At 42.6% G+C, this 19,892-nt stretch overlaps 1 protein-coding gene across 1 annotated transcript; it reads right to left on the bottom strand.

The window, feature by feature from the left end:
- Positions 1–832: 832 nt before the first annotated feature.
- On the bottom strand, positions 833–17,852 carry shisa7a (shisa family member 7a). The gene is made up of 6 exons (XM_077526143.1): positions 17,188–17,852; positions 13,082–14,970; positions 10,168–10,322; positions 9,644–9,709; positions 8,529–8,714; positions 833–7,631 (listed from the first exon to the last, which is right to left on the bottom strand). Exons 2-6 carry the CDS (start codon positions 13,771–13,773, stop codon positions 6,532–6,534), a joined length of 2,199 nt encoding a protein of 732 aa, XP_077382269.1. The 5' UTR covers positions 13,774–14,970; positions 17,188–17,852; the 3' UTR covers positions 833–6,531.
- Positions 17,853–19,892: the final 2,040 nt, after the last annotated feature.

Below are 19,892 nucleotides of genomic sequence, written 5' to 3' on the forward strand. Positions count from 1 at the left end.
TTTTCCAGATTTTTTTTCTACACCAGAATCATGACGAAGGACCTTTTTGATGAAGTAATGAGTACAAAATCGACTCTGAAAAGTAAAATGTAATTCACATAAAGTACAGATACTTCAAAATCTACTCAAGTATTTCTACTTCGTTACTTCCAAATTCTATGCAAATATGTCTGAGCATCCTCTGAACCCCCTGGTGGTGAAATATGCAAACTACAAGTGTGGACCCAAACATGATTATTGTGTGGTCCAAAAAGCAATCTGCTGCTGCTGCACACTTTCATCCCAACTCCCAATTCAGCTCAGCGCAATAAATGCAATCATCGGAGGCCTTTTGAATATGAGCTCAATTGCCTCGCGAACTGCGATATAACTTTGTGCGCGTGGCTGAGACAGTTGTTTGAAGACGCTTTCTGCTTTTCATTTCATATATCAGAAGTGGAGCTCTCCACTCCCACAGGTGCTGCATATCCTGCATTATACAACATTTTTTCCATTTATGTGCATGTTGACCCACATTTCTCCCACTATGCTGTATACGCTCTTTATTATGTTGGCTTGGGTTGAAGCCTTTGTTAAATATTTCAGTTGTTTTTTGCTTATCATTCGAAAAATACAATGGAGAATATGAATACATGACCAACAAGTAATTGGAGCATTACAGATTTTGCATCTACTGTAATTCAAGTTATGTTTATCAGAATGTAATTACTGTATATGGCTTGGGGACGGCACAAAGAGTCTTATGTGAACTGTGAAGGTAGTTTCGTTTCAAAATCTTTTGTTCCTCACACCCCTCAAAAAAGACAACAAAAAATGTTTCCCATCAACTTTATTATACAAATTCTCTGTAAGTCATTGTCGTATCCAAGGGGATCGATGTGTTAAACAATAAAAAAAATAAAATAAAATAAAATAAAAAAGTTTGTTTGAAACTTAGAATCATGAAAATAAATTCGTTTTTAGGCTACTGGACACGATTTTTACGTTTACTTTTGGCAATGCTTTTGTTTTGACATTTCAAGTGGCCATTAAGCAATCTCGCTCCAAATGAATTCATAATGGTTCAAAACACACACCATGTTCATTCATTTCTCTCTATATAAGAAAAAAAAAAAAAAGTCCCTTACGTTCCTGTGTATTATTAGTTAGCTCTTAGCGGCGAAAAAAGATATACAGTAGTGTACCGTTGTAGCCACGCAGAAGGCCATGACAACAAGCAAGACTGCAAACGTTATGAGTTTGGCACTACACAATTCAGTAAATACTAAACACAGAATTTGCTTCTTAATTCTCAAATTAATGAAGATATCACTCAAAATTGTTTTTGTTTTTTTTCTGATTGTACTAGCTATACAAAATACATTACTTGCACAAATTAGATTAAACCATTTAGAAAAGAGTGAGAACATGAGATATGGCTTGTGAGAGTTTACAGACTTTGCTACAGACCCTTTTGTGGCTCTATTCAAATTGAAAAACTAAAAATAAACTAATACTAATCTCTCTTTGATAGACCCTTTACACGCGACGCCAGTACACATAGCTTTGTCTTACCTTCAGTTGTGTCGCTTGTATTCGCTAATTTAATAAGATTTAAACAAAGAAAGAAAGAAAGAAAGATGTGATATAGACACCCCACAGATGCTAATAGAGGCAGAATTGTGGCTAGCTGCTAGCCGCTAGCAGATTATCATGCTAGCCACAAGGCAGCGTTGGGCTGGTATTTTTGTTTAGTTTTGATGGTTCCTATAACTGTTAACGTACTAGTGTTGATATTAAGAGACGGATTAAGTTGGGTTAGACACCACTGAAGGCTCCGGTGCCGAATCCACAGCCCGCCATTGTTAGCCGTTAGCAAGCTAATGTGCTAGCCCTTCTGCCACTACTAGCATCTTAAGCTAGCTATGTGCACACACACTGTCAATCAAATATGAGTAATTGAATATAAAGATAGTTGCTAATTAATTTGACAATCAATTAGTTGTTGATAAATTAATTGTTTCACCTCAACAGCTTATTTTATTAGCGAATACAGAGCGGGAGTGACGAATATGGCAACACCGTGAAAAGGGTCTATTTCCCTGAAATGTGCACTGATGTTTTTCCACCAGACCTTCTCTGACAAAAAACATGTAAGAACAAAAACAACACACGTATAAAATGGAATCACAGGTTTGAACTCATGAGAATCAAACGAGGGGACCTTTGCTCGTCTGGTGGCGTTTAACCGCCCCATCCCAAACTACTTCCCCACGCGTTTATATAACTCGTGTCAACCCGAGCAATCGCATGAGATCAAGACGCCATAAGGCCGATGTCTAGGCACAGTTACGTACAGCTAGAAACAAGAAAATGACCTAAAGAGTCCAGACGTACTAGAAATGCTTTTTTAGAAAGAATGGAGTCAGGCATGCATCAAGGAACCACATGTATGGAACCAAATAGAACCTAATGAGGATGCTAAAAGTTATCCAAAAAACAATAAACACGAAAACCCCACCAAGTAAATGAACATCACATCATAAGATAATTGTTGATAATAACCATAACAATTATAATAATCATCAATAAGAACACTCCATCATATTCAGAACAACTACATTTAGCATTGCGTATAGGAAGATTGTTCAAATGAAATCTGTGTCCTTTCGTAGAGAAAAGCCAGCGGTTGAAATTCCCTTTGTTGTGAAAAACTGGAGGGAAAAAACAAAACAAACAAACAAACAAAAAAAAAACATCCCTTCCGCCAAAACATGAGGGGCCGGTCAGTCGATTTGTGCAAATTTCAGTCTCTTGTGTTGTGACTCTTTCAACTGTGCTCTTCGATCTTTTTCGACATGAATACTTCAATATGCAATGACAATATCAACACAAAATCAAGAGCACAGATATCACATACTACAGTGTGTAAGGATAGGATAGCCCTTAGTATTGAGAAGCGTTGTTATTGATGTTTATTGGGGTTGGTTTCCTTCGGCGGGTTTGAACCCCAGTGCGTTTATATGGTACAGCGAGGTCTTTGCGTGGGAGGATGTTTGGAAAGGGCTTCCTGGCCGGTCCCGAGTCTCCTTTTGCCTTGTACGGAACATCGCTCGCACGTTTGGAATCGGCGAAACGCGTTACAATGGTGATTGTCTGACCAGCTTCCTCTGTGGTATTATTATTTTTTTTTCTTTGTTTATCCATAAAATGGCTTTGAAGGACATGTTGGGTATGTGCAACCTCTGCGACTATTCGTTTGTGCTCTGTTTAAATCCATACAAAAACTAAAGAAAAACATCATCTTCGGTTACATTAAAGCATGTTGACTATTCTTACGTACAGAGCGTATAAAAAGTCGACACGCCCCTATTCAAATGCCACATTTTTTTTTATATCACAAAAATTAGGTCACGATGAACTTTTTTTTTCTTTTTTTTTTTTTTTAAGTAGGGAAAAACCTACTAGAACAGCTGAACTTTATTTGGGGTTGACCAGAGGCACTTTAAAAGTTGTTGACTCTCATTAAGTCAGCCACATCCCTAGTTATAAGGGTGTGCATACTTATGCAACCACATTATCTCAAGTCGTTTATTTTTGGAAGAATTTTGGAAGTCATTTATCTTGCCCCCGTTTTTATATATTACCAAAAAAAAAAAAACAAGCATTTGAAAAGGGGTGTGTAGACTTTTAATACCCACTGTGATCATGGCTCTTGGTTATTTGGTAGCCCATTTGTTTTTGCAGTCAGCTCCTGATTTGAAACAACGGGACGCATGTGATCTTCTGATATCGTCTTTGACACTTGTTGGCGGCGACCGGTGAGACTTCCTGCTCTTGAGCTAAGGTCACATGGCAAAACTAGGCAACCCGGGCGTCGGACTGGTCGCTGGCTGTCCGCACTTTGAATGCTCCGTCGTCCCACGTAAGTCCGAGAAAAAGTCGCTCTCGCTGACGGGAAGTCGGTTTCTCCCCGCGGCGAGGTCAGACCAATGTCTTGCTGCTCACCCACGAGAATCGTCTTGGTGGAGAAAACATTTGTAGGCGAGGGTTGGCCAAGCAGGTAGTCGGCTCCGTTCGTCAATAAATTCTCGATCCCACATGGTTTTCTTCTATTTATCAGTCCTTGGATTATGTATATTCTGTATGTGCTGTAAATATAATCTAATATGGCTCCTGAGTGCGTTTATTTTTTATTTATTTATTTTTTTAAACCGTCAACTGTACATGTACTGCGTTATTCCACTCTATCGCTCTGTGCAAGTAATGGCACTGCTGTGTATATGGCAAAGATGGCGAATTCACTTACAAAATATGGCTGATGTATGCGATCACATAACTGGAGCGCTCAATAACGTTTTAAGAAGTGGTCGTATTGAAGCTGTTTCACTATAGCGCTAATTAGGATAGCCTAAATACGCTACTCGCAAAAAGTGCGGGATATTTGTCGTTTAGGTGAAATTTCACGATGAACCTAAAATACACGATAACCTTTACAGGTCAGATTAATGTCAACTTCTCGAAATGTTTGACTGTTCAGTGTTTGAGTAATTTTCACAACTTGCTATGAGCTAAATAGCAAAATTGACAACAGGTGTTTGCTCCATGAACGGACCAGTTACATTTCCTGGTTCAATTTGAATCACATTTTGACATCATCAAGACGTCACCTAACAATTCAACAGTTACAGTGAACACCAAAAATAATAACGGTTGGGCGTTCACAAGTTAGCATTAGCTTATCCTCCCTTATTAGCATACATGTGCTTGTGGATACTCTCATTCGTCTAGGTCAGTTCTTTCCCAGGCCATTGCATCAATCTCAATGGGTTAAAGACCCTTCCAGATGACGTCACCGCTTAGCTTCCGCTGCGCCTCCCGGAGGGCAAACATCCCATAACAAATGAATGTAGAGAGCTTGATTTTCGGCGAGCGTTTTCGTTAGAAGGTGGGAAATATGTCGAGTGTCGCAAAAAACGTCCCGAGTAGGACGCTACATTACTGCGAATCGTTGAAACCGCTAGCTACAAAAAAAAAAAAAAATTGAGTTTGTTGGGCGGCAAAGTGGAAGCGGAAGTCTAAGGTATGTTGTTTTTGGTTGAAACAGTATGTCGATCAGTACTTTCATGGGGTAAATTGTCATTCATTAAATTGTTTGTGTCCAAATATACTCGTCTTGCTGTATATTGAAGTCTTCGAGCTATCTTAGCTAGCTAGCTAGCTGCTAACAAACAGACCGCATGTTTACTAGCTTGCTAACTGCTAACAAACAGACCGCACATTTACTACACGTTCCTCAGCAGAAATCAAGCCCGAGTTAAAGTGTTAATTGCGATCATCTTGTTAAATCGTTAACTTTTGTTCAAAATTACTTGAATACTTATGCCAAAAAAATTATGAATGATTGTTTTACTAAAGATAATAGCACATTCATCACGCCTGCCTCGAATTTACAATCACAGGATAATGTTATGACCAACTGTATATGAAAAAGATTTTTAAAAAAAACAAAACTACCTGATATAAAATGATCTGAACATATCCTCGTACTTTTTGTGGGTGCAAAGCAGTTATGTCGTAGCTTCACGCTAGCCACCGTGCTAGTCTTTTACTCCTTACTGTCTTTTGCGGCGTTTAGAATCACTGCCGGCATCCGAAAGAATCTCATCTCTCTTTTGAGCCATTAGAGCATCCGTCGGACGCGCACAAGTTCACCATAACGTGGGTCGCCGATTTATCAACCGTTTGACCTATTTTCTAGCTCACACTGATTGTTTTCTAATTCACTCGCATTGACGCGCTGCCCGCCAACCGCAAGGGGGCGCACTTCAACGTGACGTCACACTAGAAGGGTCGATATGCTACGGAAGAGGCGGGACTGTCTTTGCACATGGTTCCGGTTCCGGTCGACGGGTGCGAATGTGAAGCGTGTCCGTCAGTTGTCCGAAGCATGTCAGAGAGCTGAGACGCCCTGCGCGTTCCCACAAAGTCGACGGGGGTGGGGGGGTGCGAGTGTTGGAACGCGGCACACACGTCGCAACCCGGAACCGGAATAAAAGCTCATGTGCAAAAACACGGAAGTCGGAAGAACCGCCTCTTCCGTGGCATTGGAATGCGAATGCTGTTTTTCTTCGAAGACGTTTCGCTTCTCATCCAAGAACTCATCCAACTCCAAACGAATCAGGCTATTGTTCCTTTGCTGCCATCTTGTGGCCTTTATAGGCAATTACAATCCCTTTCAAACTGGAAGAGTCACAGAATGGGCAATTTGAAAACAAACAACTGTTGCCGTTTAGCTATTTGTTCGAGAGCAGCAAATTATGCAAAAAGTAGTGTATTCAAAAGTTTCGGGGGCAAATTAAGTTCATCTATAAAGGTTAAAGTGCATTTCATGAAATTTCGCCAAATACCGCAAACTTTTTGCGAGTAGTGTATGTAGTTTCTACCGTAACAATATTCTATTTGTGGCAGCTGTGAATCTATCATTTAAATGCAGACGGGCGCTCTGGTCCCGTGACGAGAGGTGAGCACTACGTTAGGCACAACGCCCCCTCACACTGTCACCTCATTTTTGCTCCCTGTCCTGATCCCCTGACTGCCGCCGCCCCCGCCGCTGTCCCCGCTCCGCCCGGACCCTCCCCCGCCGCTGCCGCCGCCGCCGCTGCCGCTGCCGCCGCCACCCCCGCCGCTGCCGCTGCCGCCCCCGCCCGGGATGAAGTGCAGCTGCTCGATGGTGTTCTGCCGTTTGTTGGCGAAAGCCATCCTGCGGTTGTGGCCGCCGAGCGTTCCCGTTCCCATGACCACGCCCGCCCCGGGCCCCTCCCCCGCCCAGCCCATGCCCCCGCTGATGTGGCCGGTCACGCCCGGGTTCCTCTCCTGCTCCCTGCCGGACGTCGGGTGAGAGTTCATCTTGATCATGTGGTGCCGGTCCAGGGAGGGGGTGGCGGCGCACACGTTCTGCTGGGACTGGGCTTTCTGCTGGCGGGGCAGGGTGGGGACGCCACCCCCAGGGTGGGCGTACGGATCCATCACCCCGATCCCGCCCATCCTTTCCTCCAAGTGGTCTGGGGACATGAGGAGCCGGTCTTGCCTTTCCTGTCTCTCTTGCCTGTCCTGCCTGTCTTGCCTGTCATGCCGGTCTTGCCTATCTTGCCGGTCATGCCGGTCTTGCCTGTCTTGCCTGTCTTGCCTGTCTTGCCGGTCCTGCCTGTCTTGCCGGTCTTGGGTCTTGCGGGTGAGGGTCTGCGTGTTGGAGTTCTTCCCGGAGGCAGCCATGGCTTTGTAGTACTGGTGCTGCTGGTTCTTGGAAAGGCGGGACAGGGTGCCAGTGTTGCCGGGGACGTCGCCCATGTTGAGCAGCTGGTCGCTGGACTTCACTTTCCTCGGTTTGGAGAGTGTGTCGTAGTTGGGGTTGTACTGGGGCTCCGGCGGGTCCAGCGGGTACGGATTGGGAGTGGGCGAGGCGGGCATGCCGGACGGCGGCGGCGGGATCCAGGGCCGGGCGGCGTGCCGGGGGAGCGTTCCTCTCCCGCTCAGGGTGTAGTCGCCGCCCCAGTGGAGGTGGTGCTGGGACGACTGAAGCGCCGGCTGGGCGGTGTGCGGGCGCCGCTTGGTGGTGCAGTAACCGGACGAGTACTCATCCAGACCTTTTTCTGAAAGCCAAAGGAGATTGCTCAGGATTGTTTAGCAGCACACCATGACGCATTTCGGCGATTGTGGGGGGGTATAAATGAGAAATTATATGAATATAATGTTGCCATTCAATTTTGCAGTTTTAAAAATTTTTTTTTTAACTACAATCATTAAAAATTCATCCACTAGTGCATAGGAGTGTGACAATATATCGATATCGCGATAAATGGCGATACTTTGTCTCCTGATAGATTATCGATACATCTACGCAAGTATCGCGATATTTGTAGTTAATATACAGCCGCTATAACGACTCCATTGTTCATGATTTATTGAGCAATTACTTGGCGGGCCACAAGGGGGCACGCCTCATAAGAGTGGCAGGGAAATGGACGGAAGAATTCAGGCGAAGAAGACTCATGAGCTTAGTTCTTCTTCTTATTATTATTATTATTATATTTTATTTATTTTTTATTATTATTTTATTTCTATGTTTATATATATTATATATATTTATATATTATAGTGTGTATTTATATTATATTTATATGTAATTATATTATTTTTATTATAATATTATGAATGATAATTTATTTATTTTTAATAAATGGAAGTAAGCGGTTAAGAAAATGGATGGATGGATGTTTCTTCTTCAGTTGTTGTTTCAGGTCTTTCCGGTGCACTACTGTTGATATTGCGCCTCCATAATGGCACGACAGTGCAACTGCAGTTAAAATGCATTCCTGCTGAACTCAATCAACACAGCTGGAGTGCTGTGTTGCGCAATATCAAATGGCTCAGACTGGAGGTGGGGAGCAAATTAGGTGGAGGTGGCCGCCTTTGAATTTTGTACATAGGAAAAACCCTGCCTTGGGATTAAAAAAAAAAAAAAAAAACGAAAAAAAGACTGCACTTACCGAGCCGTTTGAGCGAGGAGTATCTGTTGAGTTCCGGCTTGGTGGCGCTCTCGTAGGAGGGGGGCAGCTGGGCCAGGTTGTGCAGCGAGTGGTGGAAGGCGGGCTGGGATTTGGTGTTGTTGTGTTTACTGGACAGCAAGGTGCCCCCCGCCGCCAGCTGAGCGTTGTTCATCCGAGGCGTGCGTTCTGTCAGAGGCCACCAGGTGTTAAATGGGAGAGAGTATCAACGACAGCAATATGATTGTTTGCTGCGCGTGCGCAATCATATATCAGCCTCATCAATCAGTATGTGGCGCTAATATTTGGTCATCGACGCAAAGGTTAAAGCACGGGTCACCTCACCAACGAGGTGCCCGCTGGCCACCATATGCGTATCCTGCGGGCCTGTTTTAAAAATAGCTTACCAGTGGTGGGGCATTGTGATTTTCTAGGAATGCTATAGAAGTGATCATTTGATAATGTGAACTCTGGCAGAGATTTATATATATTTAAACAAAGAAAATAAATAATAATAATAATAATAATAATAATAATAATAAATGAATAGATAAACTTTATTATTATTTAAAAAAAATGTACTTTTTATTTTTGAAAAATATTTTTTATTAAAAAAATGATTTTTGCTTTTACCCCAAGAAGCATATTTCCACTAGTAGGATTTTTTATTTATTTTTTTAAAGTTTGGGAAAAACATGTCTGCCAGTTTAAAAAAATAAAAAATAGGAAGCAACATTTGAAACATAGTTGCATGATGTCCATGTGGAATTCAATGGGAATCTAAAAATTGACTTTATGAAGGTTTATGGGAAGAAAAAAAAAATCCACGGCTTCTAACATTAAAAATAAATAAATAAACTTTTTTTTTTAAGATTTTTTTTGCTACTGGCATAAATGGACTTTTGACAGTAAAAAAAAAAAAGAAAAAAAAAAAAAAAAGAAAAAAAAAAAGAAAAAAAAAAGAAAACAAAAAAAAGAAAACAAAAAAACACGTTTTTAAAAAAAGTTATATATTTTTAATTTTTACTGGCAGGAATGGGCTTCTATAATTTTCAATACAAGCGTGGTCCTTAATCTAATTGCACTTGTATCTCAAGGCACGGTTTGCAAGCACTTACCGATGGTGGCGGTGTGTTTGGGGCTGGAGCCTGACGTGTGGATAAAATTGTGCTGCAGGTTGCCCACTGTAATTAAACGAAGATCATGCTTCACCGTCAGCTCACAGCACGTTTTAATATTTCATCCAACCAAGAGATCAATTTTTTTCAAGCACACTCGACATCCTCTCAGAGCTTTTTTTTCGAGTGATTGCATCATAAATGGCTAATTATAATCTTAAATAATCACAGTGGCGCAAACCCCTGCTTGTTGAAAAACAGGTTTAGTTTTTTTTTTTTTAACAATGCTACAATGAGTTTTTAATTAAAAAAAACAAAAAACAATGATAGTCTTTCTGCACACACATTACACTATCGTACAATTTAGTACTCCTGTTAAAAAAGGTCATTAAAACAACAAAAGCGAGTGTTTGCCTACGCTTTTTTTTTTTTTTTTTTTGCACACGAGTTGTTCAAAGCGGACATTCACACGTTCAATAAAGTTGCGTCTATAAACAGCCGTCCATTCCATGCACCCTCCTCACATCTGTTGTCCTTGCTGGGCAGTCCCGGAGCGTAGACGTTTTTCTGAGCTCTCCCCAGCGTCCCCTGGCCGTCGCCCACCGTCAGAGCCACGCTGTTGTTCCTCTCGTCCTGCTGCACCGGATTGGACTGGTGCCGCAGCATGTCCACCAGGGCCCTACGGCGGTTGAGAGACATCATATGAGGTGGTGGTTTGTTTTTTTCAGAGGAAAAAAAACAAACAAATGAAGCATCTGTCGAGTTTTACCAACCAACAGTTTTTAGGGGAAAAAAAAAACCTGCCTGATCCTTCTGGTATAAAATATTTGCAAAATCTCGAGACTAGATTTAGTATCTGGGGTTTTTTTTCACTTGAAATGTGATAGCAGCAACCCCAGTCTGCTCTTGTATTGTAACCCTTCTGCACAAAGTTGATAGTAGGTGTACAAATGATCAATAATTCCACATTTTTAGAAGAACTAAAACCCCCCAAAATCAAATTTTGCCTGGGGCCTTGTGGAGGCGGGGGCCATCTCTGGTTATTTTCGTGGATTATGGAATGGATTAGAAAACTATTTGTGAGGATAGAAGGCATTTCAAAAAGGCTTGTCGGAAAATAACCACTTTGTATATTTTCATGCATTATTACAGCCAAACCAATGCAATGGAATTTTATTCAACGGGAAACTTTGGTTTATGTTTAAATGGATTATAGATTTATTCATCTAAAATTTGAGAAATCGATGAAGAAAATGTTGTAAGGGAATTTTGCAACATGCATGCAAAAAACAAACAAACAAATCAGCCAATAAATCAATCAAAACAAACATTATGTACTCTATGAAGATGTAAGAATAATCCAAATATCCAGTTAAATCTCAACAATTCCTTTGGAAAGTGAACTTAACTGAATATTTGTCTTAATAATAATAATAATAATAATAATAATAATAATAATGATAACAATAATAATAATAATAATTTCTCCCAGATGTACATTTACAATTTTTTTAATGAATTAAAAAAAAACTACGTATCATTTTTTTTTTTTATAATACAGTGAGACTTGCACTTTGTCTCTGCCCTCCAAACTACGACAATAATTAAATAGTTTTCTGACAGCGTCAAACGATAACTTCTTTCCATCTGTCCTGGATCTCATCACAACTGTGCGGGTCATAAAATGTCCGCTGCGTGTATTTAAGCAGTATATTGTCAGTATTGTTGTTGGTTCCGTCGAGTGCAACATATGAGCTGAAAGGCCTTCTTGCACTTTCCAGCTGATGACTAAGAGAATTATTTGTGAAGGCTGAATGATGAATCTGGGCCGTTCATTGAGTCCTGGAAACCTCATTTCTTCACATCATTCATACGCGGACGGATGTGTGCAATAGCCAGAGGTGGCAAAAGTTCTCACACTCTGTACTAAATCGAAGGACTACCGTGACGCCCTGTTTGTTGATTGTGAGCGCAGATGTACAAATGTTTTGAATGGGGGCGGGGCTGCGTCATTAAGAATTTTATGCACCAAACAGATATTAGAATACCTGATAAGGTTATCGAAGCTCAACTCTTTGACTGCCAAAAACGTTTAATAACGATTCTTAAAATCACGACGTATGCCGCCATAAACGTTAAATAATGTCAACTATGTTTTTTTGTTTTTGTTTTTGTTTGTTTTTTTAAATCATTGGGCAGTGCAACATCTAAATGCAGCACTGCCTGGTCAATAGGTTGTGGAATCAAAAGCACTAACTATAGCCAGCAGATGGCAGCATTTCATCTCTTTACAATGGGGATGCCGGCGTATCAAATTACAATGAAACATGACGAAATTTGATGAAATGTAACTTTTTCAAGGATGATGTGAATGATCAAAATGCCTTTCATATTAAATTTTTTTTGATAACGTGTGGCAGTAAAAGAGTTAACATATGTTTTACGAGTATATTACATGGTGGTGTCGCATTGGCTTTTTAGCAAATATTTTTAAAGCTTGATTATATCATGTTTTTAAGGGGTTTTAAAACAGTTTGTTTAGCCTGAGACCATGATGACGGGCAATACAAAATCTGTGAAATAATCATTTCATTGAAGTATGATTTTGCTGCTTCCAAGGATAAAGAATCCCGAATATGTTTAAAGTTTGAAATGTTACATTTTAATTGACGGCATACTGCTTTAAGGTGATTATTAAATTTAAGTGTAGGATCTAAGGACACGCCAAGATATTCGACTTCTTCGACATTTTGGATCATAAAATTATCAGCAGATATGCGTTTGGGATTGTTCTGTTTGAGAAGTACATAGTGATCGTCTTCTCTGTGTTCAGTGTGAGGTGGGACTTGTTCAGCCACTCAGTTGCTTTAGTGACGATAACTATTTTACTGCCGCACGTTATCAAAATATCCTTAATATGACAACGGCTTTGATCATTTACATCATCCTTGAAAACGTTCAATTTCATCAGATTTCATCATGTTTCATTGCAATTTCATACGCAATGAGCCCATTTAAAAGAGAGATACAACGCTGCCATCTGCTGGCCATAGATAGTTAACGTTTTTGATTCCACAACTCACTGACAGGCAGCGCGTGCTGCACTTAGACGGTGAACTGCCCATTGATAAGAAATAAAACAACAACAACAAGAAAAAACATAGTTGACGTCATTTAACGTTTATGGCAGCGTACATCGTGATTTTACTAATCGTTATTAAACGTTTTTGGCAGTCAAAGAGTTAATGGGGAATTTCAACTTAAGACGAAATTCGGGTTACAGTCGCTAGCGTAGGAACGGAAGTTCGACGTAATCCGTGGACTTCCTGTGTTCGGCTTTTTGCGTATGTTTCACTGAGTCATTGAGAAAGCAATCGAGAGATTGTTAGAACGTGATCAACAAAATAGACAGAAAGAGAGCGATGGATATATTCTGACCTTGGCATGTTGAGGTCCCTCTGGATGGCCTCTTGCTGGACCTTGTTGAAGACCACCTTGATGCCGACGGCCACCGCCACCATGAACACCACCACGCCGCCGATCACGAAGCCCGTGTTGTGGCTCTGCTGCCTGAGCGGGTCGTACTCCGGGTCGGGGCCCAGCTCCTCCTCGGTGACCAAGGCGTTGGACTCGGTCTTGGCCCAGGCGGGCGAGTCGTAGTTCTTGCAGCTGTCCTGGTCCAGCTGCCGGTTCCGGTCGGGGCAGCAGAAGCGGTAGTGGCACGTCCCGCAGCAGTAGACGAACGTGTCCTTGGTGCAGTTGAAGGAGTTGTCGAAGTGTCCCATCACGTCGTAGTAGCCCTGGCACACGTCCATCCACACGTCGATGAGGCGCGGGGCCACCTGGGCGGCGCCCAGGGGCGGGGCCAGGGCCTCGGACGACGTCACGTTCTTGGGGAACATGATTTGGGCCATGGGTTTCGGGGGCGCCTCCAGCACTCCCTCCGGCGGGCTTTCGGGAACCTTCTCGGGGACTTCGGGGCGGCTCCGGGGGGCATCCGGCCGCGGGACGGAGGGCTCGGGCCGCGCGGACGCCGGGCCGGAAGACGGGACCGCGTACTCCCCGTCGGCGTGCGGGGCGGCGAGCAGGAAGATCAGGGCGAGGATGCGGAGATTGTTTGCGGGCGTCATTTTTACATGACTATGAGCGGCGCTTTTGTTGTGCGGGTTTTTTTTAGCTCAGCGTCGTCGTGAATATCCACAATCGAACGGCAGCTTCATTCAGAAAAGATGACGAGATCAAATTTGGCCAAAGGGGAGGAAAAAAAAAAAAAAAAGGGTCAGCTTTTATTTCCGAGGGTTGCTAATGGCTTTGGAACAGGAAAGTCTAACGCGCCATCAAAGCTTTTTTCGCTCTCAATGAGACTCGATCAATTGAGAGGTACGAGGCGGTCCGTTTTTTTTTTTTTTTTACATTCCTGTACTGATCGCGGCACTTGAACAGCTAATTTTTTACGTCTTCAAATGTAAACGTTATCATCGGTTATCATCGGTTTTGTTCCGTAAGTACGGTATGGCACGTTCGCAAGTAGGCACTGGTTAAGACGTCTCATCAGCACATTGTAAACACGGACGTGACTTAAGGGGAGCCCGCGGGAGACTCCCCCCGTCGTACTAACGCTTCCTCGGGCATATCTATAAGATAACGCGCCGTACTTTTATCTCCCGTTTATTTTTGTTTTAATTCCGGGATTGGATTTAGCGCGTGTCGGCGCTGGCCTGGCACAGGCTGTAACTGTGATGGGGTTGCTGGTGGGTGATAATGAGGGAGCTTTTTAAGTGTGAGGAGACGGAGGAGGAACGAGGATGAGGAGGGTGCTACTGCTGGAAATGAGGAGTAAGCACAAACCGAGGAAATGGCTCCCCGCCTGCGAGAGACGTCGCGAGCGACGGCTTCTGCCGTTCTTCCGCGCTCCAAATTGCCAGTCCCATTTAAAGCGGCGGTGACTAATTGAAACGTGTGATGAATGACGTTAAAATCAAAAGGGAGGAAAAAATGATCCCCGATTTGTCACTGAGAAGCGTGGTTTGGGTTGGAAATATCACTTTTGTGGAGAAATATGTAAATGCCTGAAAGTTATTGTGTCGGAGGTGCCGGCAAATAATAAGTCGGTGGCAGATCCGTCTCCCACTGGAGAGAAAAAAAATCTATAATTACATGTAATTTTGAAAAATGTGTGGCAGAGAATGGAGGCACATATGGATGGGGGAGGCGGCGGAGACTTTTTTTTTTTGGGGGGGGGGGGGGGGGGGTCAACTGGAAGATTGTGAGGGGGTGTTCGGGGGCCAAAACGGACTGATGGAGTGAGCTCTCCGGAAGGGGGTCCGCTGGAATGCAAGCAAGAGATGAAGTCGATTAGCGAAGATTCATCGAAACAATTTCAATTATTATACTCCACAATTACAAAATCGGCATAATTGTAAACAAAAACAAAAAAAAGATTATTAATGCTCATTTTGAGTTGTTTAAATATATATACTTGCACCTTTTTTTTTTAAATGACGAATTTAGTAAATCTTGTTTTGTACCCCCTCAAAAGAATAATAATAAAAAATAATAATAATAAAAATAATAGTTTGAATAATCATGATTTCAATAACTGCCAAAATAATCAGGATTATTTTTTTTCCCCCATAATCGAGCATGGCCTGGGTGAACAAGGCAGTTGCCTATGGCGCCATCTAGTGGAGGGGAGGCCTAATTAAAAAAAAAAAAAAATCCCAAAAACATTTACAATGAAAAGGTCCAAGCCCTCAGGTGCTGCATTAGGAAAGCAGCAAAAGGAGGAGGCGGGGAAAAAAAAAAAAACGGGCCCAGAGTGGAGCCATGTACGTCTGTCAATCATCATCGTCTATAAAAAAAAATAAACGTGAAAATAGAATTAGCTTGTTAGCCTGCTTGTAACTTGTTTACTCCACCATTACATCGATGACAAAACTCAGTCCAGATGCCTGCAAATAAATTTGCCACATTCATTTATATACAAGATCAGAATTGCGTGCTGGTTTAATGTAAACAAATGGGTGTGTAATTTTTTTCATTTTATTTTTTATTTGTAATTGTCTTCTGAAATTTGGTGTTTATTGTGTGGTGTGCTATTAAATTTTATGTATGTATTTATTTATTTATTTATTGGGGGGGTTCAATCTGCACCAAATTCGTTCGGGCGACAAGTGAAACCGAGCAAAATGCATCCAGTGCGGGTAAAAAAGGGATTGAAAGGAGCACAAAGCGGGAGGCGAGGAGGAAGAGCCGGAGGTATATAGGAGCAGAGACGACCGTGAGTGGGAGGGCGGCGTGTGGGTGGCAGGCTACACAATCAAGTACATTTCTCCCAGCACTTAACAGGCATACAGCAACAGCAGCTTGCACACACGCGAGGACGCACGTCGGCTATATACATTTGGCCAAATCACCGCCATGCCGCAAAGTGAAAGGCCATTCCTGAACACCTCTTTACAGTCACCCTTTCCTCTCCATCTCTCTCTCCTCTTTCTTTCCGCCTTTCTCTCGCTTTCTCTCAGATTCCGCGCGTGGGTTGAGGCAGCTAACTCTCTCAGAATAGCACTGCAGCGCTGTCTGTGTGATGGGGACGAGAGAGGAAGCCAATACAATCGGAACCAATTGGAAGAAGAAGAGAAAAATCCATTTTTGTGGGGCCTCTTCAACTTTCAAATGAAGATTTCCGCAATGTGAATTTCTATGCTCGACCACGTTTTTTTTTGTTTTTTTTGGTACGAAAAGCATCACTTGGGCCTCCAGCAAAAGCACACTGAGGCATTGCAGCAAGGGGGAGGGGGGGGGGGTATGTGAATGGCACACATTGACATGTGTGAACATGCATAGTTACGACCAAAAAAAAAAGCAGGATCAAAACAACCCCCCAAAAAAAAGGCATAAAAAAAAAAAAAGACCAAAATGCTTCTGCGCAAGTGAGCCGCACCCACCGAGCATCACTTTTTAGCGCGAGTGCCTTATAATTGCAACAGGTGTTTGTCGCCAAATCACAAAATGCACTGAAAACATCCATCGGTTAAAAACACGAGTGCGTGACACGAGATATTTAATTAAAAACCACAACACCGTGACGTGTTTTTTGTTTTTTTTTTTTTTGAATTCCTTTTTTTTTTCCACTGCTGCGCAACGAGCGACTGACGTTCGTTGCACGTCGATTTCAACGCCGACACATGAATTAGTTGCAACTTGTAAACGGGGAAATGGACATGACTTGCATGTCGCTGTGAGGCTGTTAAGTGCGTGGGTGTCTCCTCGCCGGTTGAGTGTCTTGCTTCTTCGTCTTAATATCATTATTTTCATTACACTTGCGCAAATTTGGTTCGGTCATGTATTGTCGGGGGGGGGGTCAAATAAACATGCTCGATCGTGCAAAAGAAAGCATGCACGTGTTTGTAAAGAAAAAAAAAAGTGATGCAGCAGATGATTAAAAAAAATACAAACTCAGAAACATGCGCTTCGATATTACATATGCTAATTTAAAAGGGAAAACAAAAACAAAAAAACAAAAGTGCAGTGTCGTGTCTTACCTGTGCGCCGCTGTGTGAGGTTTGACGCTCGCGTCTGCGCACTCAACCTCCGCGTCTCTCACTCAGACAGGCAGCCTGTTGTTATTAGACCTGCGGATGATCCGGATCCTGGAATCCCGGGATACTGGATCGGGATCTGGATCTGGATCGGGAGCGAGACCACCTGTTTTGTGTTTTTTTGTTTGTATTCCTCTCTTTCTTTTCAATCCTTGTGTTCATTAGAACGAACAAGTGTCGCAGGTCTCCATCGTCCTCGCTCTTGATAAATCCACGCACGCGCACGACATATAGGGAAGAGGAGGGGGCGGATGGATTAGTTGTTGGTGGTGGTGTTGGGGGGGGGAGGGTGGGGTCACTCAGCACCAGCAGACAAGATGTTCTGAGATGTTCTCGCACATGTCCGCTGGAACATTCCGATTGAGAAGATGCCACAACTTTTTTTTTTGTCGAAACGATGACGCCGCTTTGTGATTGGACCTGCTGCTGCTGCTGATGATGATGATGATGATGAGACGCTCAACTCTCCTCATCACACGAGCTGATTAGGCGCCTTCTCATCCCTCCCGTGTGTTTTTTTTTCTTCTTCTTTTTAATCACTGAAAGGAGCAGAAAGCGGCAAAGAAGTTTTAATTGAAGCGGCAGCCGGCAAAAGCGTGATCAGCCTCCGGTGAATGTGCGAGAGTGGGGGGGGGTTAGAGAGAAAGAGAGGAAGAAGATGGGAGGAGGGGGGAGACATAGAAACATGGTTGCCAAGGCAACAGTGTCATTATGTTGGTGGCAATTATGAAAGCGATGAAACCAGAGGAGGGTGGGGAGGGGGTTCGAAGATTGTCGCAAAAAAAAAAAAAAAAAGCGTGAATACAGTTGTAGTCACTTGCATGGATGAATTATCAGGAGACTTTGATGGACAAATGTGTGTGTGTGTGTGTGGGGGGGGGGGGGCACAGTGTGTCGCATATGGTCTCTGTAATGGTGCATGAATGAAAAGTGCTTTTGTGCATTTGTTGTTGCACAAATGCAAAATTGCAGAGAAGACTGTGTGCAATGCGGTGCGATAGTGGTGAGCAAGTCTGCCTCGCAGTTCTGATGCTCCAACTTGGGTTCGGCCTCCACCTTCCTGTGTGCGGAGTTTTTTGTTGTTGTTCCCCCCCTCCCACATTCCAAATACATGCATTTTAAATTCATTCAAGAATCTAAGTGAGGAATTTTGTTTTTATTACATTTTGGTTTGTCTCATAATTGTGAAAATCATCCATCCATCCATCCATTTCCAGTTGTCCTTATTAGGGTCAGAGGTCAGATGCAGCCTCTGCGTTCACAGTCATAACTGGGAGTGTGGCGATATATCGATATTGCGATAAATCGCGATACTTTGTCTCCTGATAGATTATCGATACAAATACACAAGTGTCACGATATATGTAGTTAATATACAGCCACTATAACGACGCCATTGTTCATGACTTATTGAGCAATTACTTGGCGGGCCCCTAGGGGGAGCACCTCATAAGAGTGGCTGGGAAATGTACGGAAGTCTTCAGGCAAAGAAGACTCATCAGCTTACTTGTGGAAGACATTTATCTGTCCAGCAACTGACTCAGTTTTGCACATGAAAAATGTGTATTATATCTTCAATTTTAACATTTGAAAACATATTTTATGTTTCGACTCTTTGAAGCACAGTAGTAATATTAATTTAATATTTCAGTCATTTTATTTACTTTTGCAATGCTACACAAAAAAAAGTTTATAAAATTGACTATGAAACTGTTAAAGTCGTCTCTGTTAAGAAATTTGTATTTGTTTTTAAAAATACACTAAAGTACTCACTGTGAAGAAGACAAGAGTTTTAATGTTGTGTTTCAGTGATGGTACAAAAGGAAACTTTTTTTTCTAATTGAAAAAAACAAAACAAAAAAAATCAGTTTATGTCTTGAGCAGTTTTATGGTAGATTATCGTGGATTTATTACCTGACCAATATATCGATAATCGCGGTATCGTTACGAGCCTCTGAAGAAAACCCAAACTTACGAGGTGGCCTGCGACACAAATGAACTCGACACCCCTGAAAACTGCAGAAATATTAAGACAGATACAGGAAGCAATAAAGATAGAAATATAATTAAATGAGAGAGCAAAATGCTGTTTTTACCAGAATAGTGCTATCAAATTTGAGCTTTGGCGAGTTGCGCGGCGGTTCGCCAGAAGAGTCAAAACGAAAACGGTGTTCTGGTGTTGGGATTGTGGGTTTGTGGGGTATAATTACCTGCACGTCAGGCTGCTATTTCCACACAGGTGGGCGGGAGGCCGGCGCAGGCCGTCATTAGATGCGCTCCAGTGACGCTCTACAGGGTGTGCTTTTCCACGCGCTGCTCTGCATGCAATTACTGGGCTGCCTCATAATGACGATTCCATCGGCGCCGAACAGGAGACGGCTACAAACAATATTGAACGGCGGGCGACAAGCTCGGATACGCTTCGCTCGGTCAGAAATGAGGCCTTGAGGGAGGACGGTCATGCGGTGTTAACAAATGGGAGTCCGCTCACACCTGCCACCATTCAAAGTACCTCAGATTACGTCCCAATTAAAGGTCAGCTGTTTTAGTAGGCTTTTCCTGACATTTTTTTTGTAAGCCTGAAAATTTTGTGCCAACACAAAGTGAGGACGGTTCAGATTTCCAGCTGAAAATGGGGCCTTACATGA

Source organism: Festucalex cinctus, chromosome 7 (assembly GCF_051991245.1).
Source record: "Festucalex cinctus isolate MCC-2025b chromosome 7, RoL_Fcin_1.0, whole genome shotgun sequence".
In the NCBI taxonomy this organism is placed as follows: Eukaryota; Metazoa; Chordata; class Actinopteri; order Syngnathiformes; family Syngnathidae; genus Festucalex; species Festucalex cinctus.